Source organism: Anastrepha obliqua, chromosome 1 (assembly GCF_027943255.1).
Source record: "Anastrepha obliqua isolate idAnaObli1 chromosome 1, idAnaObli1_1.0, whole genome shotgun sequence".
Taxonomy (NCBI): Eukaryota; Metazoa; Arthropoda; class Insecta; order Diptera; family Tephritidae; genus Anastrepha; species Anastrepha obliqua.
The window spans coordinates 86,813,639-86,839,949 of NC_072892.1; the positions used below are offsets into that span (position 1 = coordinate 86,813,639).

At 35.9% G+C, this 26,311-nt stretch overlaps 2 protein-coding genes and 2 pseudogenes across 3 annotated transcripts in view; 1 reads left to right on the top strand and 3 right to left on the bottom strand.

Annotated features, from left to right (window-relative positions):
* LOC129248551 (RNA-binding protein squid) overlaps positions 1-8,013 on the top strand; it is a 30,417-nt gene extending 22,404 nt beyond the window's left edge. Inside the window, exons 6-8 of one of the 2 annotated variants that reach the window (XM_054888143.1) lie at positions 1,928-2,020; positions 2,735-2,962; positions 4,890-8,013. In XM_054888143.1, coding sequence (XP_054744118.1) covers positions 1,928-2,020; positions 2,735-2,802 — 161 coding nt within the window. In that variant the 3' untranslated portion in view covers positions 2,803-2,962; positions 4,890-8,013. The remainder of the gene's footprint in view (positions 1-1,927; positions 2,021-2,734; positions 2,963-4,889) is intronic. The other variant, XM_054888151.1, reaches the window with a different exon arrangement.
* Positions 8,014-13,398: 5,385 nt separating this feature from the next.
* LOC129236663 (U2 spliceosomal RNA) lies at positions 13,399-13,586 on the bottom strand (annotated as a pseudogene).
* Positions 13,587-13,828: 242 nt separating this feature from the next.
* On the bottom strand, positions 13,829-14,012 carry LOC129236581 (U2 spliceosomal RNA; annotated as a pseudogene).
* A 949-nt stretch (positions 14,013-14,961) lies between these two features.
* On the bottom strand, positions 14,962-23,787 carry LOC129235639 (uncharacterized). Its single transcript, XM_054869583.1, has 10 exons — positions 23,571-23,787; positions 23,372-23,498; positions 23,154-23,297; positions 22,889-23,058; positions 17,080-17,286; positions 16,632-17,013; positions 16,344-16,554; positions 15,826-16,263; positions 15,387-15,769; positions 14,962-15,291 (listed from the first exon to the last, which is right to left on the bottom strand). Exons 1-10 carry the CDS (start codon positions 23,586-23,588, stop codon positions 15,206-15,208), a joined length of 2,166 nt encoding a protein of 721 aa, XP_054725558.1. The 5' UTR covers positions 23,589-23,787; the 3' UTR covers positions 14,962-15,205.
* Between the last annotated feature and the right edge of the window lie 2,524 nt (positions 23,788-26,311).

Sequence of the window (26,311 nt, forward strand, 5' to 3'; positions counted from 1 at the left end):
TGCCTCATTCGCTTTTCTTCTTTGTCGCACCGTTGGCGTAGGAAAGGATAAAACTGGGACTGTCAGGCTTAGGTAGGTAAGTTTGGTTTCCACGTTCCGGTAAAGTGAGTTGTGCGACATAAGCTAAACATATGATTGAGGCAGTAAAAGTTGTATTGTATTTGGCTGGTTTTAAGAGCTCGAGAGCATAAACTGATAATACAAAACAGAAATATTGTTGGAATGAAATCTTTTTATTATAATGTAGATAATTTCGTGGTATTTATTTTTTTAATACGACATCTGGCATGAGTTACATATGTACATCTTCCGGCCCGTTCGATCAGTACAATAAATCGATAGTTAAGCGCGCATGGTGGATAGCGCAGCTACTTTTTTCGGGTTTTCGAGTCATTCGCTTGCGGATTGCGTACACAATTGGTGCATTTTCAGCCAAATAGGTAATTAATAATAAAAAATTTAGTCGCAAGAGTTTCTCTCCGGATCCAAATAATATTATACCTTCCTTCTACTCAAATATGAACGAGACGTTATCAATAAAACGGTCCGCGGATGACATATGGCAAAAATAAATTTTTTGTTTTTTGGTAGGACTACTTACATGGTAAATTTCAGGGTGATATGTCACATAGTTTGTTTTCTGTGCTACTGTAAACAAGTCAAGCTCGAGTGTGTTCTTCGAATTTAACGATGGAAATTCAAGTTGAACAAAGAAGGCTTCAGACGCCTTAAAAATGTTGCAGACAACCTATGGGGACTCTGTTCTATCGCGTGCACGTGTTTTCCAGTGGTACAAATCGTTCAAAGAGGGCCGTACATCAACCCAAAAAACCACGCCAAAGTCGCTCAAAAATTAAGGTTATGTTGACTGTTTTTTTCGATTACGAAGGTATGGTGCACTCGGAGTTCCTTCCGCAAGGCCGATCGGTTAACGCTGAATATTATTTAGACGTTTTAAAGCGTTTGCGCGAGAACATTCGTCTTAAAAGGAAGGAATTGTGGGACAACAAGTCATGGTTCTTGCATCACGATAATGCACCAGCTCACACATCACGTCTTGTTCGCGATTATTTGAACAAAAATAATGTTAATATCGTTCCGCAAGCACCGTATTCGCCTGATATGGCTCTATGTGACTTTTTCCTGTTTCCCAAGCTCAAGTTGCCGCTCCGTGGAAAACATTTTGAGACAATTGAAGTCATAAAAGAGAATTCGAAGAACACACTCGAGCTTGACTTGTTTACAGTAGCACAGAAAACAAACTATGTGACATATCACGCTGAAATTTACCATGTAAGCTTATAACACTCCTACCAAAAAACAAAAAATTTATTTTTGCCATATGTCATCCGCGGGCCCTTTTATTGATAACGTCTCCTTCATATTTGAGTAGAAGGTACATGGGTAAAAACTCTCGAAGCGCGTTCACCGAGCTGTGGCGATTTTTTTGTGTTGTATTTAGGCTGTAAACCATATAATATACTTAAGTTAAGTAGATTACTTTTTTGAATGACCTTTTGCAGCCCACCGTTGCAATAAAACAGTCATAATGCATACCTGTAACAAATATATTTAAACAAATTATTTTTTACCCGATTTATTTACAAAATTCAAAGTTAATTTTTTATTTAATGCTTAATTTTGCGATACTGTAGATTTTAAAATTAAAATGTTTTTAATAACTCGTATATGAAATTTTAAATAACTTGATGTGATGTTCTCTTTGTCTCAAAACCCAAAACGAAACAAATAAATGATTACAAACTCGTATAACCGGCCAACAACATTTAAATCGCAATAATGTAAATGTAAATGCTTACGCGCTGCAACTTGTATAAAACCCATCACCCATCATATTATTTGACTGAATGCACGTTTAAACCACAATTTTCCGAAATCAAATATTCAATGAAATATAATTATAAAGATTACGGCTACGGAGGTGGTTATGATGGCGGCTACGGTGGTGGTAGTGGCGGCGGCGGCCGAGGTGCCGGTGGTCCACGCGGCGGTCCAAAAGGTATTCAAAAAAAAAAAAAAATTAATTTAAATAAAAGGCAAGTTTTTGACTATTTTCAAGTTGAATTGTTTTGAATTATGCTTGTCTGTCTACCTTAGATTTACATATATACATTTCTTCAACAAAATTTTGTGCAAAATTTTTTTCTTAAAAAATACAGATGATTGTTCGTTTAATCGGTAAAATTCGACGTATGTATATCGGATTTTTAAATTTCATTACTTTTTCTAAAACATCTTGGAATAATTCGGAACATTTTGATCGAGAAAATTTAGCTTTTGATTTGGCTTACTTTTCTGTATAACATACATAGATAAAAATATTTACTATTTTTAAGAAATTTTCATTTTGTTTATACACACACACGCACCTTTTGTTATCAATTTGCACCAATTTCGGTGTTGAACGAATTCGAAATTATGGAAGTTTTTTTTTTCTTTAATAAAGTGGAAATATACATAAATTTCGCTTGTAATCGACCTTTGAGTTAACTGAAACTGGTGCAAAAAATTCATTAATCCATGCATATTTTAAAACTATTTTTGGTTAAGATGATTGTTTTCTGTAGTTGATCGATTTCACTAAGTCCCCTACTTCTTGTAGCGCATGTTGAATTGTATTAATCTTTGGGTTCATGCTGCCGCTGGTTGGCATTTCTCGACACAAAAAAATACACATATTTATGTTCGTCTTATATTTGTTATTTTTTATTAGGTGCCGGTAGTTATCCTTCGGGCAAACAAAGAGGGACAGGACGCCAGCCCAGGCATCAACCTTACTAATCATTTTCGTTACAATAAGTCGATAGTAATAGACAAGCGCCGGTTTACAAAAACAGAAAAAAATCAATACAAACTACCATTAAGCCAGCATTTTAAATAAGTTTTTACTGATCGCTTGGAAATGTATGAAATAAATTCAGTACCAACCAGATATGTTGTGGTAAGTAAAGAAAAAATTTAATTAGAATGTAATACTACCTTAGATACACATAACTAAGCGTTAAAACCGCTAGCATAGAAACACATTGCTTAAAGCGGAAAGAGTGTATCTACTAGAATGTAGAGTGTACATAGTGCACCACCTTCATCGATCTTTTGATGTTGGAGGAAGGAACCAAACCCATTCTCTACATGGGGATCAGCTGCATATTAAACAGTCATAATAACGCGAAGGCAACAGCAATATCTTCCAATCGTTGATATTCCCTACAGATAAGACAGTCACCTCTTCACTTCTTTCTCAATTACACTGATAGCAATGCATATACAGTGGTGATGAAATCATATTTAATTGTTGCCCTGCTACATACATATTTTTTTAGTTCAATTTTATAAAATGCGAATTGAGAGCAAAAATGTTTTAGTTTGGCGTACCTACTTTTATTTAATGTTTTCAAATTAAACAAAACTCATCCTTAGGGAAACAAATATTTAATATTTTTGTAACAACTCAAAAAATGCGTAAACAAAACAAATGGAACTGTCGAGAATAGCTTCGAGCAACGCTATTATCGGGGTATTTTACTGTTACTTTTAGTTGTGTTGTCACTGGAAATAATTTTAATTGCAATTGGCGTTATACGTCAATATAATTTGACACATGTGAACTAGACAGCTGTAGTATACAAACAGACAATCAATGGAGAGCGTAAAGGTCAAATTTCCATTACTCACAGAAAGCATTTCTACAAAATATAAGGGGGAGGGTAATGGAGAGTGTTGAACACTTTCTCCGTCACTGTCCCGCTCTTGCTATAAACCGATATAGCCGTTCAAACTCTTTGGAAATTAGAGGGAGGAAACTTGAGCCCAAACAAGTGGTATCACAATGGGTCTCCAGACTTAAGACGTAACTTCTACACCCTGTTGTGTGAACTATCATTTATTAACCTAATATAGAATGATGCGCCTCCTCCAGGCTTCAGGTGAGAGTGTTAAGAGTTTCCCCCATATGCGCTCTCATAACTTAAACTCATTACAGATTGATTATTGGAGCGATCCCCGACAATCGGTTCTACGTTATCGGATCGACTCGGATTTATATCCGGCCTAGGTCTGTCACTTCAGCAAAATATATTTAGGGAAATTTTTCTCATATAAATATATGGGGAATTTTTATGCTAAAGATATAAATAATTAGTTGGAAATAGCATATTATGGTGGTTGCGCATGTTAAATATTACCATCAATGTTTTAGAAAGATATTGTAGCAGTGCACTAGGCCCGGCCAATGCTGTGTAGTTACCGATCGTCATCGTCTATAACTCATTTAATGGTAGGCCAAGGAAACGTGCTGTTTCGACAGTTAGGGCCCATAGGGAGATGGGTGTTAGATGAATGGGGTGTTAGGGGAGTGGGTTTTATGTGGCATTGTAATAGGTGGTTAGTATCGTGAGGTTTGCCTTCATATGTCGGACATATTATTGAGCGTGTTGGGTTCGATTTTGGATAAGTAGGAGTTTAACCAACCAAAATATCCAGATCGTAATTGGGTCAAAGTATTTTGTCCTTTTGTTACTGACTAAGTATTTTTCTACGCCCCACCCAATATTTCCCTACAAAATTTAAATGGCAAAATAACGAACATGTACTTATATCATATGTACATTCAACATTATTCTGGTACATATTAAACGGATATGCGAACGCATTGCTTAAATTTTTTGTTAATATACATCTTTTTTATTACACTTAATCTTACCAGAACCTGGATTTTCGGTACTTCGATCTGAGAAGGTCGGTGTGTTTTAAGAGTTTTTAGTTGGGTCAAGGGAACGAACGATCATTGTGTCTTTGAATTGAAATTTATATTCTCGCCCTTTATTTTAATTGACTCAAACTAATAAGAAAATTTCTTTCAATTTCAGCGTAATTCTTCGAGCGCACTCACACACATCAATACTTCACCATTTCAAACAGCTGTTCATCGCTGAGTTTCTCTTCAGATTTGGTTTCCGCGATATGAACACAATTACTACAAATATATATATATATATAAACTATGCAACCGCATGGATACCCATTCCGAAATTTAAATTATAAATCACTTAAATAATCTCAATACTATCATTACGGTCTAGCATTCATATTCTAGTGTGTGTTGTCAAAAAAGATATATATTTTCGTTTATACCGGCCTTTTTTTACATTTATCACGACAGAAGTGCAAGCATGGAAGTCTACAAAATCCAGCGTTGCAGTTATTGCAACTTGTCAACTTAACAACAATCCAGCAATCAATAGTTTATTAGCAATTACTTTTCATTAGTTATATATTGTCATAAAATAATTACTCTTAATCTTATGTTACCTAATACACTTACTTTAAAAAGGTAATTTTTTATGCTCTAAGAAGTAGTTTTGATATGTTATCGGTTAGCAGTTCGGAATCATACATTTGATCACTTTTTATAAAGCTACCAATCTATACCTTACCATATTTTTTTTAACTATTCGCACGACTTGCCTAATATCTACATACATATTATATTGTGTAGGTATGTGGATTAGGTTAGTGTTTACAATTTCACATTATCTACATCCAAGAAAAACTGAACGCAAGATTACGCCATCCCGGAGCCGTGACGTCAGTACAGAAAATAAACAAAGGGAAGGAAAAAGAAGGATAAGCAAGAATAAAGACATCATTAAATCGCTGCTCGGCTCTTAGCGAATTCGAAAGTATCAGCTGATTTACTGACGTAATAAGTTTGATGATGGCGGTTTATTTACAACAGTGCTCGGCAAAAACAGGCCCTGTTGGTCACACGATGTACAGAATGCAAAGGTGGGGCGAACATCAGACCGCTAACCTGCTCTCAGCAATTTTTAAGTAATCAGTTGATTTGCCGACAACCGGGATTACGAAAAAACTTGAGATTGTGTTGGTGATATAAGAAAAAATCCACGCATCCATTGCTCATATCGCTTAGTTGCCGTCTGTCAACGACTGATTGGACAAATATGTGAATACGTGTGAAATGAGTAGGCAAAATTCTGCTGCCGAATCCCCGATGGCTTGCAGCCAAAGTTACTCTCACAGTTTTGCTTCGGATGGCCAAATCTTGAATTCCATCATTCTTGTCCGGCATCGTGGCCAAGAAGGATAGAATAAATCGTGCACACAAAAGTTTGTTTATTTTCTGTACTGACTTCACTCAAGTGCTAAATACACCAAGAACAAAATAGCGCTTTGCGGATGGCGCCACCTTTGTATTCTCTACATCGATCCTACACCTACGCTTAATTCGTAATAGGTTCTTGGCAGAGTTTACTTTTTTTAATAGTATACATACTTATCTTTACTTATATTAATATCTTAAAATAAGAATATACATAACTGCAAAAATTGCAAAGAGAAACGTAACCAAGTTCATATGCTTAAAATACGAGTACTGTAGAGTGACAGAGCGAGAGAAGGACTATAGCATCAACTAATAAGGGAAAATCAGCAGCCGTAGTAAATCAAGCAACAAAATAAAACATCAAATAAAAACAAATCCACCAAATTATTAGACACTTACAGAACTCAACTAAAGGCAAAGTGTGCATAATACAAATGCATACGTATACACAAAAAACAATACATACTATATATATATTTATTCTCATAGTATATATATATATATATACATATATAAATATATTATAGAGTGCAGAACTAACAACAGAAACAGAATTTATATTTTAATAATGATCTAAAATGATAATAAAAAAGGGAAGGAAATTATGAGGGCGTGGGCGGTGGTCACAGAACAATCTTAAAATGCAGACATTGTATATGCCACAAAAATAGTTTTTAATAAATACAAAACACAAAAAAAAACGACATTAAAATTTTTCTCCATTCTGTAAACGGAAGAGGCACAGGTATGGACGTATGTTTTTAAGTAAATGTAAACATACATTAAATACATACATATGTAATGTAAGTAAGTGTGTTGAAGAAACAATTTTTGGAAATCGCTTCCGTTGAATCCTTGAAGATGCAAAAATCTGAAGGCAGCGGTCACTTTGATAAAAAAGCAAAAAGTGCAGCAATAAAAAAATAAATATTTCATTTTTATATTGCACAAAAGTAAACTGCTATCATCAGAAGCGTCAATATGAAGCAGCAATAACAATCGATCAAGCTTTGTTTGCACACACTCGTACATAATCTTACAACAGCAAGGGCAATATCGTTTATTAAGAGTTGCTTAAAAAGTAATAGGAAACCAAGGCACTAGTAAATACAGTTTCTCATAAAACAAATAAAATAAATTAACGTAAAACCCAATATAAAAAAATCACATACTTAGTACTGCCATAAGTTCTGTTACACGATTATCAAAGCAGTAGGCTTTTATTCAGTTTGGTTTATAATTTCACGTGGATAAGGGGGTGAGAGAAAATCGTATCGTAGTGATTGTATTCTTTGCTAAAAAAAATGTATATCAAGACAGTTTGGCCTGCAAGGTTCGTCATCGAAATTTGTAGAATCTCAAGCAAACACTTATCGCAGCACGCGTTACAGCTATGGAAACATAAGTGCCGCTTTGGCATAATGACCGTATTAAAGCAAAATACGAATATTTTGAATAATTTTTTAGTTTTCTAGAAACAGTAATTAGTAAAAAAAAATAAAGATTACAATGAAATCTCGAATAGCTCGTTTCTTAAATTTCCACACCAATTTGAAGTTGTAACAAAACTTACGGCACGACCAAGTATATACGTGTGAATAGTGCATACGACGAGTACTAACTATATTTAACTAGTTATTACAGGACTTGTTAAATTGCTAACCTTGTAATAATAATGTTTATTCATAGTTTTACATATGGATATGTACTATATTTTATTCACTGAGAAAACGAACAAAGCAGAGAAATATTAATATAAAATTTAATTTAATTATAACACAGGAAGAGCAAATCACTAATTGCAACAAGAAGGCAAACTTAAATAAAGATCTATTATTATAAAAAAAACTCAATGTACAAAATAAAAATTAACGTGTTTTATTATTCCAGTGGCCTGTAGTGCGAAACTGCAGCAAAATATTTTAGGTTGATCGCATGGTTGGAAATTTAGTCTTGTGTGAACCTGTTGCGAATATTTACGAAAACGTAATGCTGTTATTTGGAATGTGCGTTAGGGTTTGTTTGAGCTAAAGAATGTTTTGAAGCTGCTATTGCAGTGGTAGGGTATATTCCGAACGCATTTTAATGCGCAACATACGTTTGCTGTATGAGCATAGCGTTCAAAAATGCAAATATGGCAGCACTGCAAATGCAAGGCGTTATTAACACGTTGAGTGCCACCATACAACAAAAAAAATGGGGTTCGTCCGGCCACGATTTTTTTTTTTACATAATACAATAGAATATTGTTCAACAAAATGTAGGCCATATGATGCCACATTGGTCTCATACCCATAGGCCAAGCAGCATAAACAATGCAATTGCTCTAGTATGGCGTGAATACACTACTACTAATAGCCTCTATGAAGCGGCTGCATCAGCACAAACCGAAATCTCACACATTATGCCGTGAGACCAAGTGTCACCACGAGGCCTGAAAGTCTCTTCGCACTGTGAGCCCAACCTGGACTCACATGGCACTCAACGTGTTAAATGTCATTTCTGCATAAAAAGTCGCCCAATATTTGCAGGAAAAATTTTAAGACTGCCATTTAACAGACATCGTTAATGAAGAGTGAGCACAACAGTAATTTTTTTAGCTTTTTATGAAAAAATATATTGAAAACACGATAGTTAAACTATATTTCATTATATTTTTCTTTATTTTAGCCATTATTTTAGTACCTCCGAAGTGAAATTGCTGTTCAGAGTAAGACTGAGCATGGAAAGCGAGTTCTCCTCGGGAAGGAGGAGAAAACCATCCTCTGGAATGAGGTTGTGGAAGAAATAAAAAAAGTTAATAAAGACATGAAGATCGACAGGAACATGTTCTTCTTTTAAGCTTTACGCGGTTTTTTCTTAACTTAAATAAAAAATTATTAGTTTTTGACTTACATGCATCGTCGGCTACCAAACTTAGTAATAATTCCATTTTATTGCAGAGCGCGTTCTTAAATGCAGCAAATTTATTTGCAAAACGTCAGCAAATCTATCAATTGCAGGAATTGTCACATTGGCAGTGCTGCCAACATTGCAATTATATATATATAGGTATAATTGGCGCGAACACCCTTTTTGGGTGTTTGGTGGGCTCCTCCTATCTGTGGTGTGCGTCTTGATGTTGCTCCACAAATGGAGGGACCTACAGTTTCAAGCCGACTCCAAACGGCAGATATTTTTATGAGGAGCTTTTTCATGGCAGAAATACACTCGGAGGTTTGTCATTGCCTGTCGAGGGGCGACCGCTATTAGAAAAAATGTTTTCCTTAATTTTGGTGTTTCACCGAGATTCAAACCTACGTCTCTATTTCTTCTTATTTTCCACGGATTTTATTTTTTGAAACGTTTTATCACGTCGTATACAGTGGAACGGGGTCTATCTACTACTTCTGCGATTTCCCGAACGGGTTTGCCCTTTTCATGCCGACTAATAATTAAATTTCTGACTTGAATTGAGCTTTGCCCACGCTGTATACCCATGTTTATAATTTAGACTTTTATTCAACAAAACGCGACTGAAATTTTATTTTAATTCATTACGTTTGGTTCTGCCTTTGCACTGTTCTACTGAGATCAAATTAATTATGGGATTCTCCGTTTTAAAGTGCCAAACAATCGCAATAATATCAGATGTCCGACTTTTTTTCACACCAATTTTGCGAATGCTGCATGATAAATATTTTATAACAAGGAGGTGAAAGATTTGTAAATTATTATTACTTTATATACATATTTATTATAAAATCCTATTTGAATATTCCATAGCAAAATATAAGAATAAAAGCATTTAACTTGTATTTTTTACAAAAATTTTGAATTTGAAGCTGCATGCTATGTATGTCCGAGTTCTTTATTGAGCCACTATATGCACTTCGGCTCTTATTTTGCATAGATGAACGTGAATACGTAAATAAAAATGATGAAGTTTTCTATAAATATTTACCTTAATAATTTCGATATTAACTGTAATTTACTATTGAAAATGACAAAGAAAAGAGGGAATAATCGTGCAACCAAAATTTTTATGGTGTCGATTTAATAGACTGCGCAACAATGCGATGCTTTTGCTAAAGTCTTCAGAATTTTACATCGCACGTGATGCATAAAAAATCGGGCAACACAACGGTTGTGATTGCAACTCGAACAAGCCTCGTGCCATCAGTTGGATGAACATAGTCGGGAGATAATCACATTTATTGCGCCCTAGGGGGAGGCGAGGGGAACAATTTTTATTTATCGTCAACAGGTTTTACCGGCGAGACCAATGGCTTTGGAAGCTTTTTGCTTTCCTGATGGTCACTTGTAACCCTTCTACTGTCGGTCTTATTGAAACATCTGACCTGAGCTACACATCAACATGGCTTAAGTAAATTGTAAATTGCACAGTACCGCCACAGCTTTTAATGTCATAAATACAAATACGATTTCTACTTGAGTCTAAAACCGCAACTAGAATACCTAGCAGGTAGCACTTGGAACAAAGAAAATTGGTGAATTTTTAAGCAATTCGCCGTTTGGTTCTAAATTACGCTGCACCCGTCTGCTCGCTTGGCACTAGTCATTCGTAGTGGACAAAACTTCAGATCTGGGAGAATACTGCTACTAGAACAGCCACGGGATGCCTCCTGATGTCTTCCCTGCAACACCTTGACAACGAGACTTCTATGCTCCCGATTAAGGAGAACAGCAAGCAATTCCTGCTGGGTTGTTACCATAGGAATCCCCTCTGCAGGCACTTGCTAGAGCTGGAGCCACCTCATAGGCGAGTCAGGAGGCATCTCTGGGTAAGAAAGTTTGAACGATTTTACTACTTCGTGCGTTTGACAGTTTGACATAGTTCTGGGTGGTGGAATGGTTTTACTACTATCAAAGTGGCATCTTTATCTGATTCGTTTTCTATCTCCATGAAACAAAATACACGTATACGCAATGCTGAGCAAAGTATTTGTAGTTTAATTGAGAAATTATTTCCGAAATCGATGACTATTGAGGAAATCGTTGATTCAGAGCTGATTAAAACAGTTAAGTGCGTTAACCTTGACTTTTTTGGTTCCTTGTACCAAAAATAAATTTCCATTTCGAATTGCTCACTTTGCGAATAATAATTCTTCTGTCTGGAACTAAAATCGTGATATAGGCTGCTTTGAGTGTGCAAGTTGGGGAGCTGGCTCATGCAAGACGTCCTGGGGAACGGTTATGAAGCGAAGGGTTCGTTTAAAACTCTGATGGTCAATGTTAATAGGGATGCTGAGAAGTTTGCCAGAAAGTGTCGGTGGTGTTAGTCGATAACAGATCCCATGCAACTCCCTCCGATAAAGAGACGTCATCCGCCTAACGGCCCATGGTTGTGCGCCGTAATGGATTTGCTGCGACCTTTGCCGAACCATGATTATGTATTTGTGATAATGTATTATTGTCAAGTGCCATACTTAATATTTTGGAAGAAATACTTGCGAGATAAGGATATCTGATATCTATATATAATACAGGGTCCGGCACTCGAAGTGTAACCAACTTCAGACCGATCGCGTAGCTGATACACGGGCATCAACTGTCTGTTAGTTGACTAAATGACAGTCCATAGTATTGTTTACAAGCGCGCGGAAGTATTATGCCGAGAGTAAATACGAAAAAAGAAAATCAGTAATGGATTTCGAACGTAATAGAGTGATTGCATTATATTTGGCAGAAAAATCACAACCAGCGATTGTTCGTAAATGTTTATCGCACCATTACTCGTTACAATGATACTGGTAGCATCGCGAATCGTCATAGAGGTGGTCATCAAAAGACTGCAACGTCACGTGAAATGGTTCAAAAAATGAAGAAGCGACTTGAGTGAAATCCCCGACGAAGTGCTAGTCAAATGGCGAAAGAACTGAAAATATCTGAGCGTACCATCCGCCGCATACTGAAAAATGATCTCAAAGACAACCGTTGCAAGATCTAGGAGCATGATCTCACACGCAGCACCAAAGTCAAACTTGAGAGAGCGAAGGTGTTGCTTCGCTAAGCCGAAAACGCTCAATTTCCGAACATTGTGTTTTCTGACGAGAACATTTTTCAAATTGAGCAGTTTGTTAACTCTGAAAACGATAGGGTTTATTTGACTGACCGTTCATAGGAGAACTAGAGTCGTCGATTGACCACCAGAAGCCAGCACCCGCCACAGATAATGGTTTGGGCCGCTGTAACCAGAGATGGACACTCTCCAATCGTTTTCATCGAGCCTAGCGCCAAGGTAAATGCGAAATATTATTGGGAAAGTATTCTGGAGGTTGCTTTGAAGCCGTGGGCAGACAAAAATTTCGGTGGCAGACCATGGGCGTTTCAACAGGACTCGGCACAGTTGCACCATCTCACAAAGATCGAGTGAACCAAGAATGGCTAAAAAACAATATTCCGAACTACATAACGCCCACACAATAGCTCTCAAATTCACCATACGCGAATCCGATGGATTATTCTCTTTGGGCCATTTTGGAGAGCAAAGTACGAACTACAAGATTCACTAGACTCGAGGCGCTGAAAAAACGCGAATAGACCAAAATACCTGCAAGTCACATTCGGGCAGCTTGCGATTTGTTTCTGGACTGTCTTAGGGGTCATAGTCAAGGAAGAGGGTGGTCATATCGAGCAAAAGTAAATTGATTCTTAATTTTGTATTATTTTCACACATTTTTTATTTGAATTGAATAAAAGTAATTTTCCAAACTAAATTTATGGCCTTTTTAATTGGTTACACTTCGCGAGCTGGACCCTGTAATAATTCTGTTTTATAGACATATTCGCGATAAAATTGCGTCTCTCCAAGTCACTGAAAAAACTGTTTTGGATGGAGAGGTAAGATATTTGGTTACGCTCAACAAAGAAAAAAAATACCAGTCTAACGGTTAGACTTGATAGAAGTGAAACCTTCCGTAAAACAAACTGAGAGAGAATAAGACGAAAGCAGCATTAGGAGCGGGATAATTATAGGTTCATTATAATATTGCTATAAAGTTCATATTTTATTTTCTTCATTTTATCATCATTCATCCTCAATGTTTTCAATTTCAACAAATGATACGAGTGGCTTATGATAGATAAAATATGATACAAATGCTTTGGTTTCGATGTTGTCAAAAAAAATACCCAAACGGACCGAAGAAACAGACTTACAAATTTCTTCCATTTTCGTCTACTTGTATTCATATAAAAATTTATGTCTCTTCCCACCAAAGCTAAATGTATTAGTATATTTTTTCTTGTATTTATTCAAGGCTGAAATCCCGGCGGTACTGCAATACCAGGTCAACCCGTGGCAGAGGTGGAGAGCAAGCCCCTAAAACACTACGCCCATTTCCAAAAATTAGTTTAACATTTGTTGTCCTCCGATGGAGGATCTATCAGATGTTAAGCTGATAGGAACAGATACCACACTACCTACTTCAATAGATTTTCTAATAAACCTTTTGAGAATTACACGCTCACAAAAATTAATGTACGAAATATTTATACCGATTCACTTAAACTGACTTTCAGTATCTAAACCAAAAAACTGTTTTCAATAAATAATCAGAAATGTCCTACAATGCAAATTTCAAAAAAAAAAAAAATTCCATTTTCGTCTACATGTATTCATATAAAAATTTATGGCTCTTCCCACCAAAGCTAAATGTATTAGTATATTTTTTCTTGTATTTATTCAAAGCTGAAATCCCGGCGGTACTGCAATACCGGGTCAACCCGTGGCAGAGAAGGAGCAAGCCCATAAAACACTCCGCCCATTTCCAAAAATCAGTTTAACATTTGTTGTCCTCCGATGGAGGATCTTTCAGATGTTAAGCTGATAACCACACTACCTAGTCAATACATTTTAAATAATAAACCTAATAAACCTTTTGAGAATTACACGCTCACAAAAATTATTTATATCAACATATAATATAACGCTTCGTAACTAAATAACTTTTAGGCCAGCACCTACAGCATGACGCGGTAGCCGAGCGACTAGCAATGTGAGCTTCCGATCCAAAATCCTTGGTTCGAATCACAAGAAAAAATAAAACTTATTTTTATTTAGTTCGTCGCTACGTTTATATCAACATATAATATAACGCTTCGTAGCCAAGTTGGTCGCTTTTTTCGTTTCACTTTTTCCCAAATCACTCCCAACGATTCTAAAGAAGTTTTCACTTCAAAAAATGAACGGTATGGGGATTAACGTCCATACGAAGCCAAGCAGTAACGCAGTTGGTGATAAGGTGGTTGTCAAAACCACAAGTGTTTGGCCGATCACCTCCTTCTATATGTGGCGTGCGTCTTGATGTTGTTCCATCTGTCCATATTAACTTTGGTATGATGTTCCAACTTAGAACTCCTGTCCAATCAAGTGTACATTATTTTCTTCATTTGACGAAAAGTTTAACGAAAAATAAAAATCGTAACACGAGTATTTAAAAGAGCTCTCAGTTTACTACAGCTTTCCTTTCGGCCCTATATTTATTTAGATCTGCTTTTTTAGCAGCTGCAATTTCATTACAAGTCAAAGGCTCATTTACGTAACGCTACCTATGACCTCGTATATCGTATAGATATTTCCGCATTTTCTTGTAATCACTTGATTTTGTGACGGCCATTGTAGCCGAATGGGCTTGTCCGTGACTGGGGTGTACGAAAGTTACTAACGGAATATACAGCTCAGACTAAACCGACCGACTAAACATTGGTAAGTTATATTTTTATTATGGACGCTATTGCCGAAGCGCCGGATGGGTGCTGTTTATAATCCGATTGTAGATATCATAAAATCAGAGTCAATGAAAAGAAAACCATAGTTTTGTAAAATCACATACTTTTAAATTTTTTATAAATATTCTCAACAAATTATTTGAAACGATATTTTTGACATAAGTACATATAGACAGATCTCCATAAAGCCATTTAAAAACTCTACACCTTTGGAGATACTAATTCCATTGAGCTTGCTTGCATAAAAGTTCTGACACAAAAAAATTTCAACAAACCTAAATGCATATTCAAGTATTTCATCTACCCTTCCGTTATACAGCCTATTCCTTAGTAATTGCGTTTCACCTGTCCCGTGCGGAATAGAATTTCCAACGTATTCAAGAATTCGCGGTAGTTGAATTCCAAGTGCAGTCCTACAAACATGCATCGGCGTGAGAAGTGATTATTAAAGTTACATATAGTATGTACGTATATCTGTAAACTTTTTCACTAGAATATCAAAACCTACCGCGTTGTACACCGAAACACTTGCAAACTGCATCCAGCTCACGACTGCTCACCATGTTGTGCATTTCGCGTACAGTTATCGCTCGTAGTAGCTGATTTCGCCTTATAGTGCCACAATTTTCGCGATCAAAGTCCTGGAAGACTTGTTTCAAATTAGAGATTTCGTCCGGCTTGCGCGCTAACTTCATGAGAGCTTGCGAGCAGAGGGTGCGTTCGTCGAAATTGAGGAAGCAATCGAAACAGTCTAGATTAGCCAAGTGGATGAGGGGCACAGCTGTGATCTGCTTATCACCCATTGATGTCTCGATTTCAATGAAGATTTCGTCAAGTGCACGACAAAAGTCGCGATAGAGCACACAGCAAGCACGTTTGGGTGAACGGAAGCTGCGAAGAGCAGAAAGTTATTATTTTTTCCAATTTTCTATATCACAACCACTTACATAGTGCAAATTACACTCGATTCGTCCGGAGTGAGCGTTATAAGTGCATTATCCAAGCCGCGTTTGAAGTCAATCTCTAATATATCGCCCTCGCGATGACGATCGTAGTCTTGTAGGAAGTCAATAATATTGATGCTACGAGTTATCGCTTGTCGCTTGATATTCGAAAGCAATTTTATAATGTACTCCTCATTGTAGTTGTTGCCAATATCTTTGCTGACTGCTGGACAGTCTGCCTTGAGTGCTTCCGGATGGGGCTTTAACTTTGGCACAGCGTATTCAGCGGGATCGGCATGCTCAAGGAATTTTGTGTAATTAAAGCCCAGTTCATTGCCATAGCGTGCCAGTAGCGAATTGAGTTCATTATTGGACAGCAATATGCCGTTGCTGAGGAATACTTGATTGGCTTGATTACAACCAACATGACCGCTATTTAATCTAGAAAATTGTGAGAAAAAAACGAAAACAATAATTATCCGATGCGCAGGTATGCGCGGGCCTTCATTGTCCCCACTCACTTGTCATAGGTGCGGAAGAACGGATGTAGGTGCAAACGGCGGTTTCGTATGCGTATTTGTATATGCTGCAAAGCTTCCTCGCAATAATTGCGCGTACTCTCCTCAGCTTTATCCCAATCTAAAGCGCCATCACGCGGCATATACTTTATGTAGTCAGGTGGCGATTGCACCTCCAAAAGTGGAGCCTTATCCAGGTTTTTAATGGTAAAAACTATTCAAAAGATGGATAAATTTACAATATTTCAAAATATTTCAGCTCACTGAAAGAGACTCAGATACTTATATTACCTCGATCGATCTCGTTCTCGAATAAACGCCACATTATGCGATTTGTATCGATGGGGTCTATGTAGCGCGCACACAATAAATTCAAATCACGTTGCGAGAGATACTTGTGCACTCCCATATTGTCAAGAGCGCGTTCAAACTGATTCTTCGTTATTGTGCCGGTGCGTAGGTGATCGTAACACTCGAGGAACTCTTTTACGCGCACACGACGCTTATATATGATATTTTGAATACAGAATATAAGATCGCACACGTCCTTGTTTTCTTTCGGATGGTTACATAGATCAGGAAATGCCTTGATTGCCATTTGAGTGCCACTGACAGCAGGCAATTCAGAAAATTCAAGGTCCACCAGACGCCCTGGGAAGTCTTTGATGATTTGCTGGGATTTGTTGGTATGAATGTTTTCAATAACATAACTCTGAATTTTATGAATATTTCTGCTCACCAAAGCGTTGTCCAACAGATTATTTGTTTTTAAATAATCAATAATATTTTGTATATGTTTCATAAAGGCTACATAGTTGACGGTAAAAGAGTCCTTCATATAACGTTTGAGCAACAAGAGAAAATCATCATCCGAGATGGGGATCTTCATGAAGTGTAGAACTCGAGAGAAATGTGCGATCGTCACGACACCAACATTTTTGGAAACCTAAATGATAACAGATAAGTGTTAAATACGCAATGAGCATAGACAAAATATATGTAATTTCAAACAAAACGAAGAAGTTATGATCTATAGTCTATGCACGCAATCAAGTCTGCAGGCGAAAAATTTCAAGCGCTACTTTTATGCCATTCAACTTAAAAAATGTTTATATGTGACGAAGAATGAGCTGAGAGCATATCGTGCTGTGGAGATAAAAGGGAGTTCACGTGTCTGTCGTGATGACTAACTAGCGGCTTTACAGTCGTTATGGATGCAAGAGTCATATATTGGATGAATATTGAGATTACAATTATTGAGACTTGAATGGCATCGAGCGGCTGCAGGCGTGTTGAGTTCATGGTGCCATGAATGCCAGAAGGTCTAGCTGAACATGAGGCATTGCAGATAACTTGTTGGAATGCTGAATGTTAATTCGCACAGGCTAAGTGGCTCGATATGGTTTGATTTGAGTAGAATAAGATGGCTGGGCACTCTATGTACATCTGACATCCCTTCACTAGAATTAGTTACTTTGCATATCTGCATCTGCAGTTTAGATTCATCATACAACTGGTAATATCAAAATATTCACCATACCTTGGATTCCAAGCTCTACCTTAACCCTCAACCTTAGCTTCAAGGTAAATTATTATTTTATTATTATTAATAAGTTTCAGTCTAACTGTGGGAGTTCAAAAGATGCAATGAAACACACGAGCGGGATTGTTATTCGCACACGTGGAATTCCGACAGCAGCCACTTTTGTTGATTAGACTGAGCGACAATGTTGGATGAAAAAAGATAGTATTAAATAGTGTTAGAAACAAATTATATTAGTTCTGCACTTTCGTCCGCTATCACATACTGCTTTCTTCGGAGAAGACTCCTACTGAAATTTTCCGTGAAACATTTTTGTGAAACATTTCAACCTTCCACCGATCGAGAAAATTTAATCTTTTTCAGATTTCCAATGCAGTTTTATACGAGTTTTTTTTCAAATGATTGTGATGTTTGGGATAAAACGGCAAGTGGTCGAATAATCTACAGCTCTTCCTTTTCCATAATTACTGTAGTGCATTCGTGTCTCTTTTTAGCTGCTGCACAGTGCGATCTGTAATTGCTGAACATGACTTTGCTTTCTACTACTGATTATTATTTTTTTTCCATATCAAGGCACCTTAAACAGGTAGCAGCAGCAAAGGAAAACCAACAGGAGCAATGTATTTTGTTTTTGCTTTTTATCCCTAGAATATTAATATCTATGAAAAATAGACGGCTAAGAATAACTTAAAGAAAATTAGACCTCGGAAACAAATCGTATGAAAAAAATTAGCTGCTCTATTGCGATCAACTTGTATGAATGCGTTATGCAACAAAATATTGAAGCATATACACCCAACTCTGTTTTTATACGGTAGATACGTTCCTTAGAAATTCGTGCAAAAAAAAAAATCGTGTAAATAATAAAAGCGACATATGGTAAATTCGGGTATAGGCGCCACAACTGTAAAAAATCGTGTAAGATCAAAAAACTCCAAATAATTTCACGAAAAACCGTGCAAAAGAAGTAATAATGAAATCCATATAAAACAAAAAAAATTCATTTTTATTATAAAAAAATTAAAATTGGTGTACAGTGAAAATTCAATTCTCAAGTACAAAATATATAAAGTCTGTTATTAGTAATTTTTTTGCTTTCTCGAGTTGTTTAAGTTGGGACAAAATTAATCACCCTATCGGAAGATTTATAATTTTTGTAAATGGCGTCGTCAGTCATAGTTGACATTTGTGTTTTAGACAGCTGCAGTAAACAAACAGACAAGCATGGAATGCGTAAAGGTCAAATAAACATTTCCATTACTCACAATTGTTTTTTTAATCCGTTAAAAAATCGATTCAAAGACAAAATTGGGTGATTAGTTTTGCGCCACCTTATACAATACTGCTATCCAGCTAGACGCCACCTAAAGATTACGTTGAAATTTTAATCCACAGCCGGACTTGGTTAGTTCTAAAATGTACTTCTTGTTCTTGCACGAAAAATGTTTACTTAATAAGGCATTTGGGGATTATATTTTGTTGGAAAAAAAATTTTGTTTTAAGACCGTGTAAAAAAAGAGTGTATCCGTTTTGTTTCACCTTACAAAGTTATTTTTGAGTTTCACTTACAAGGTATGTTCAAAAAGTAAGGGGACTTTTAAAATCTCGCGTACTACGTACATTCGACTCCCGTTATTTTTGTTTTGTTCTATTGGTATACAATTCCTGAGCAAATATAATATAATATTTGCTATACTAGGCTGTTCAATAAGTTTTGCGGTTCGATTGTTACTAGCCGAAATTTGTTTTTGCTGTATTGGTACACTCTTCATATGAACGTATGGGAAGTTTCATATCAAGTATTGGCTTTCAGAAAGCTGTGTGCACAGCTGTGTGCATTCGCTAACAATGGAACAAAAACACAATCGAAAGGGATTTTCACAGCAATATTTAGAGCGTTTTAAAAAGGATCAAGTGGAGTTTGTGTATCGATTCGCCACTATGGATGATCCTTGGGTCTACCACCATGACCCTAAATCAAAAGCAGAGACTGAAGAGTGGTGTGAACGTGGTCCTTCGGCTCCGAAACGAGTTCGTTTCCAGAAATCGGCTAGGAAGGTGTTGTCATTTGTTGTGTGTGAAGGTTTTATGTTTGTTGGTGTTGTTTTTTGAGATGCAAAAGGAATTTTGTTTGTGGTTTACTTGAAAACTGTAAAATAATAAATTCTGAATATTATTGTAGCCTTTTAGACCAGTTGAAGGAAAAATTTCGTGAAAAACGCAGTTGCAAAAGAAAAAAACTCGTTTTCATCAGGACAATGCGTCGTGTCACAAAAGCATTTCGAAAAAATCCGTGAATTAAAGTTCGAATTGTTGGAGCATCCATCGTACCCACCAGATTTGACCCCTAACGACTGTTTCCAGAGCTAAAAAACTTCATTCGTGGAAAGCGTTTTTCATCAGTCATAACAGCTGTGGAGGCGTATTGTGAAGTCCATCCAGATTCTCACTGCAAGGATGGTATTCATAAATTGGAACCTCGTAACAAGTGTATTGATGCTCTGGGAGACTATACTGAATAGTAAAGTACAGTGAGGTGCAAAAATGGAACATAAATAACATAAGTTACGTTTAGTACCATATCTACGCAAACAAGCTTGTTTATTTGAATGCAATTGTACATGTATTATATAATTAGTGTGTAAGCTTTCAAATGAGCCCATAACGGTTAAAATCTAACAACAACAACTACTCATTGGAAGAGCTGAAAATAAAAACACAAATGTTCCAATTATGCACCGCTTATTTGTTTATAAAAAAAGTACAAAAAAGAAATTATTTTAATATTTCGTCCAAAGCCCCTTCGATCTTTTTAATGTCTTTATACGGTTTGGCATACTTTCTGTATTTTTAGCCACAGTTTGTATCACCACACAACCTGGACTCGCTCCAAGACCTCATTCATCCCTTTTGGCGGGTTTAAATAGTTTGCGAGCTTTTGTTTTACGAGATGCCACAAATTCTCAATGGGGTTCATATCAAGGCTTTGTGCTGGCCACTGCATAACCGAAAAGTTTTGGGACTTCAGCCAGCTGGACACCATTTTTGCCGTATGTTTAGGGTCATTGTCTTGTTAAAAAATAACTTTTTCAACAGCAAGACCGGTTTTTTGGATGGCAGCAGGCAAATTTTCTTGCAAAGATCGTCAAGTACTGCTCCTTTTTCATTTGTCCTTCGATTTTGATCAAAGGACCCACACCATTGCAAGTGATGCACCCCCAAACCCTTATGTTGCCACCACCATGCTTCACGGTTTCTTTCACACTTGACTTTGTTAACTGCTGGGGATCTTTTGACCAAAACCATGAACAGCCATCCGATTCAAATCGGTTGATTTTTGTTATAGCTGTCCATATCACCTGTAAAAAATAAAAATATCCATTAAATGATATTAATTATTGAAGCTTTATTGCTTAGTACCTGCTGCCAATCTGCATTAGTCCAATCGGTGTGTACTTCAGCAAACTTTTTTCTGCTCATTATGTTTTTTTTTTTTTGAAAGCAGCGGTTTTTTCTTCTTTTCTGCAGCTTTCAATCCTAATTTTTTCAAATTTCGTCTCGCTGTCCATTTGCTGACTTTCAAATTCATTGTCTGAATGCCTTCTGACGGTGTCTTTACGCTACCGCTTGCAACTAGTTTAGCCAAATGCCGGCTTTCCCGCTCAGCCATTTTTTGTAGACGCCCAGGATTTTGCTTAACTTGTAATAAATCATGTTTTTTTTAAGCCTTTGCACTGTGGTGTGACTAACTTTGAATTTTTGGGCACATTCTCGAATAGACAACTTGTCCCGCACAAATTTTACAATATTTTCTTCAACACTTGGTTTCATAGTTGTATTTATTAATGACTTGACACTTTGACACTTTATGACACCAATTCCAGAAAAAGAACAAAAGAAACCACAGCCAAATTTAAAAAGAACCGTTAAAATTAAGCATTGAACAACAACGAAGTAAGCGGTGCATAATTGGAACATTTGTGTTTTTATTTTCAGCTCTTCCAATGAGTAGTTGTTGTTGTTAGATTTTAACCGGTATGGGCTCATTTGAAAGCTTACACACTAATTATATAATACATGTACAATTGCATTCAAATAAACAAGCTTGTTTGCGTAGATATGGTACTAAACGTAACTTATGTTATTTATGTTCCATTTTTGCACCTTACTGTATATTTGAAACCATAAAATTGTGTTTTTCTTATTGAACCGCAATCTGGTACATGTACATATAAAATATAAAATTCACCGTATGCAACACAGAAGATCAAAAAATTGCGTTCCATATAAATCGATCCGCCCTAATGTTCTTAAGTGTAAGTGTTCGCAAAGTATCTATGCCAAATGTGTGAATATAAGCCTGAACTGAGCTTTCTAATGCACTTATCTTAACCCGTGATTGAAATTTTGGAGGGACATTTCAACCCGCTAATTGCCTTTTTTACCGCTAGTTCATTAGAAAATGTTAGAAATGTCCATTTAAGTAGAAGTTAAAGACTCTCATTAAAATCGTTTTATACATGAAATTATATTAATAAAAAAAAAAAATTAATTAATGACACTTTCGACCATATTGTTAAAATTTTAACTCGCCTTGAGCGAACATCCAAGCTTGTTTAGTACTGTTTTTGGCAAAGTTGGTCTGCGAGGCACGCTCTTTCATAATTATTAACGTTTGTTCGTGTTGAGCGCTATTTTAGAAAAATTGTAATTTGTTACTTTACTATTTCTAATCACTGTTTATAATTTGGTTAAATAAAATTTGGAAAATACATTGCATTTTCTTAAGACCACTACTGTATGAATTTCTAATTATAAGACCACTACTGTGTACTGTGGGACATTCGGCCAGTAGTAGTGCCAAAATAATGAATAGTACCTGCTGTCAGAGTGCCGGTATTAAATATTCGTAAATCATTCCCGGCTTTGACATTATGGTATTATACATATATATTTTAGTATTTTAAATCAAATCATAAAGTGAATGTTGGGCATTGCAACTTACTATTTCATAGTCTTGAAAATATGGAAATAACGGCAAATTACTGAATTGCGCAATTTTTATGAGTATCAAACATAAACGGCGACGATCCTCAGGCCTTGATATAACATTAAAATGCATGGGATCATTCCACTCCAATCCAGTAGCCAAATCTTTTTTGTTGATGGATGTAGCTACATTGGGAAAACGATTGCTATTTAAACGGTTCGATAATAACTACAAGTATATAAATCTATGAAGCTTGAGCAAAATTGCCCGCTCCACTCACGTTCTTCACACACAACTTTACAGAATTGCCTATAGGCAACACGTCCATCGCGCAGACGAAAATAATCGGTCACTTCGCGTAGCTCGAAATCAGAAAGGCCTGCCACATTTTTGTATTTGCCCAAAATGCCGGTGAAAAGTGAATCTGAAAGAAAAATTTATAATAATAAATAGAAGTGTAATGTATGTATGTAGTAATAGAAACATATTTGTTTTTACCTGATATCAAACCAGTACAGTTTGGATCGTGTTCCAAGAAGTCCGCGCAAATATTAAAACCATAACGGAAAATTGAATCTTGTATTTTGCGGCAAGCACGCCATATTTCATTTAGATTTAAATCTTGCTGTAATTCATTTAGGAATATAAGCTTGAATTAGTCGGTGTTACTTATAGCAAACTTATGATTTTTTTTTACCCCTTCCTCATCCTCCATGTCTGATTTTTTTTGTTACTTTTTTTTGGTTGAAAAATTTGATTTTTAATTAAATGTGAACGAGTGCTCTTGATTAGCTTTATTCGTATCAATTTCCATACATATATAAAATGTAAATATGAAAAAGATTTTGACGAAAATTTTTTTGTCGTAAATTGTTTGCGGAAAAGCTTTCCTTTGAATGGAATCAGAATTTCAAAACGTTTTGAAGTTTTGTGCATGAAAAGTAAATTTTTTGTTGAGTTGGAAATTTAAAGCAGTGTTTAGAGTTGCTGGGTTTTTGAATGCTTAATGTGATATTATTTCTGTACTTAAAAAGTATGCTATTATTTTAATGTATCCTCTTAATTCTTGACAAATAAGCAGAAATATTAAACATTATTAAGGTTTTTGCTAATTCTGTACATAACTTGATAGATTATCTATGGGGTTTCTTCTTTTATTCCCTTTACTGCATCCTCTGGCGTGCCTGAGGGAATTATCTTACGACCTCTATTCTTTATCCTTTTTATTAATTTACATAGGCAGCGGACGACCTAAAAGTATTCTCTTCGATTAAGAGTCCTGAGGATGCTTCAAGGGATCAATTTGAGATCAATAGATTGCACTTATGAGGTTGTCGGACTCATCTACATTTCAATGTAAATAAGTGTTATCACGTTACGTTTCCAAACTATGTAATATAGTATGCACTTCATACGGTATCTCTCGTACTGCCCTTCCGTCTGTTGACGAGATCAAGTATTCTTTCCTTGTCTTTTGTGTATGGCTTCGTAAGTGGTGTAAATGATTGCCCGGCTATCCAATTAGCGTTTACCTCGTGGGCTCGATGAGCTTTCGAATTCTACTTATATTATGCTTGAGTTTTCTTTGCCCAATAAAGTGTTTTATAAATTACTAAATTCAATTTTATTTCAGCCCTTTCTGTACTTAGTTCTAAGGTATATTTTTAGTCATATTGACTAGTATATTGACTGTTTTGAAAAAAAAAAAAAAAAAATAATAATAATTTTTGCCTCTATCCTTACAAATAAATTAATGCTTGAGATTGATAATATTGAGCAATACTATTTCGGCCTCGGTACCATGAGCCTTCAGTCGAAATTTACAGGTTTTACTAACTAGTAGTAACTATATACAAGGTGGCGCAAAATTAAACATCCAATTTTGTTTTTGAATAACTTTTTTAATAAATAAAAAACAAATGATTTTGAGTGATGGAAATCTTAAGCCTGTCTAGTTCACAGGCGTCATACGAGTATGTGACTGGCGTACGATGCCAAAAAGTATAAATCTTCCGATAGTGAGATTAATTTTTGCCTCACACTGTAGTATACATATGTAAGGGTGATCAATTTAGAGGTATCGCATTTTAAATTGAAATAAAACGAAATTTCAAAGTAATAAAATTACAAAAGTAATAAATATAATAAGGAATCAAGATTCCAATGTGCCTAGCACGAAATATTGTCTCAAGTCACACTGCAAGATATAAAACACATTATACAACGTGAACTTAAAAATAAAAAATCACCAGGCTTTGATAATATCACTGCAGAGGTTCTGAAAAAGCTGACTAACAAAGCTATAAGTAGATTAACAAACATAGTTAATGTTTGCCTTGCACTAAAATATGTACCCACCTGCTGGAAAGTTGCGGTAGTCATAATGATACCTAAACCAGGCAAACCGCCGCGAATTGACGTCGTACAGGCCAATATCGTTACTACCGACGATTTCCAAAGTTTTTGAGAAAGTACTACTGGAACGCTTACAGCTCTCCATTGAAAGATCGAATCTTATCCCGCAACACCTATTTGGCTTTCGCGCTCAACATTCCACTACTGAGCAAATTCATCGAATAACTAGTAAAATTGAAAAATCCTTTGAAAACCAACAAGTTTGTTCTGCTATATTTCTTGACGTAGCTAAGGCTTTTGACAAAGTCACCACTCACTCTCGTGATGTCTCGTCTCCAGTAATGATGTGTTTGATGAATGCTGGGTCGGATTCAGCCTTGGAAATCTTGTTTTTAGCGATATCAACGCGGTCTCTTCATTGCATTTTTGAGAGACGACCAATTATACTTTACGTTAAAGGAGAAAAAAACATAAATTTACATAATTCTTAAATATTTTCTATCAATCATAAGTATTTTTCAGTTTTCTAAAAATTGTAATTGCTTTTCAAAAACAGTTTTCGCACATATGTAGGTATGTATAAAATCTCAACGGAAACCTAAAAAAATATGTACCTCTTGCGTTTCGTAAACAATTTTAAAACAAAAAATCAATTTTCTAACTACTATGTACTTTTAATTATTGTAAAAATATTTTGGGGAATTATTTCCGTGATTAGCTTTTAAAAAACCTGACGGCACAAAAACTATGAGAAGACTGAGAAAATATTAACATAATTTTAATACTTAATAAATTTCTTTTTAAATAATACTAAACTCAATCATATTCAATACAAAAAATTTTTAGAATTTTGACGGTAGTCACAGAACTTTGCGGATGTACAGTTTAACTTTTTACACTAACTTACTGTAGATACATTTTTCGCCATCATTTCTCTGATCTACAAAAGCTCACATGTATGTGTGTATGAAGATACCCGTTCGTCAGTGAGCTGCCTGTAAAATTCCCTCTACTCATAATTGCGCTCATTCTGCCACACGTGCCATATTCAGGATATAAGCATCCTTTGTGCTGTGTGTACAC

What these genes read in the sequence shown, in the direction of transcription:
- LOC129235639 (XM_054869583.1), bottom strand. An exon ending in CGAGAACGAGATCGATCGAG is followed by an intron (nt 16,555 to 16,631) that starts GTAATATAAGTA and finishes TCTTTTGAATAG; the next exon opens with TTTTTACCATTAAAAACCTG. An exon ending in GTGTTTCGGTGTACAACGCG is followed by an intron (nt 15,292 to 15,386) that starts GTAGGTTTTGAT and finishes GCATGTTTGTAG; the next exon opens with GACTGCACTTGGAATTCAAC.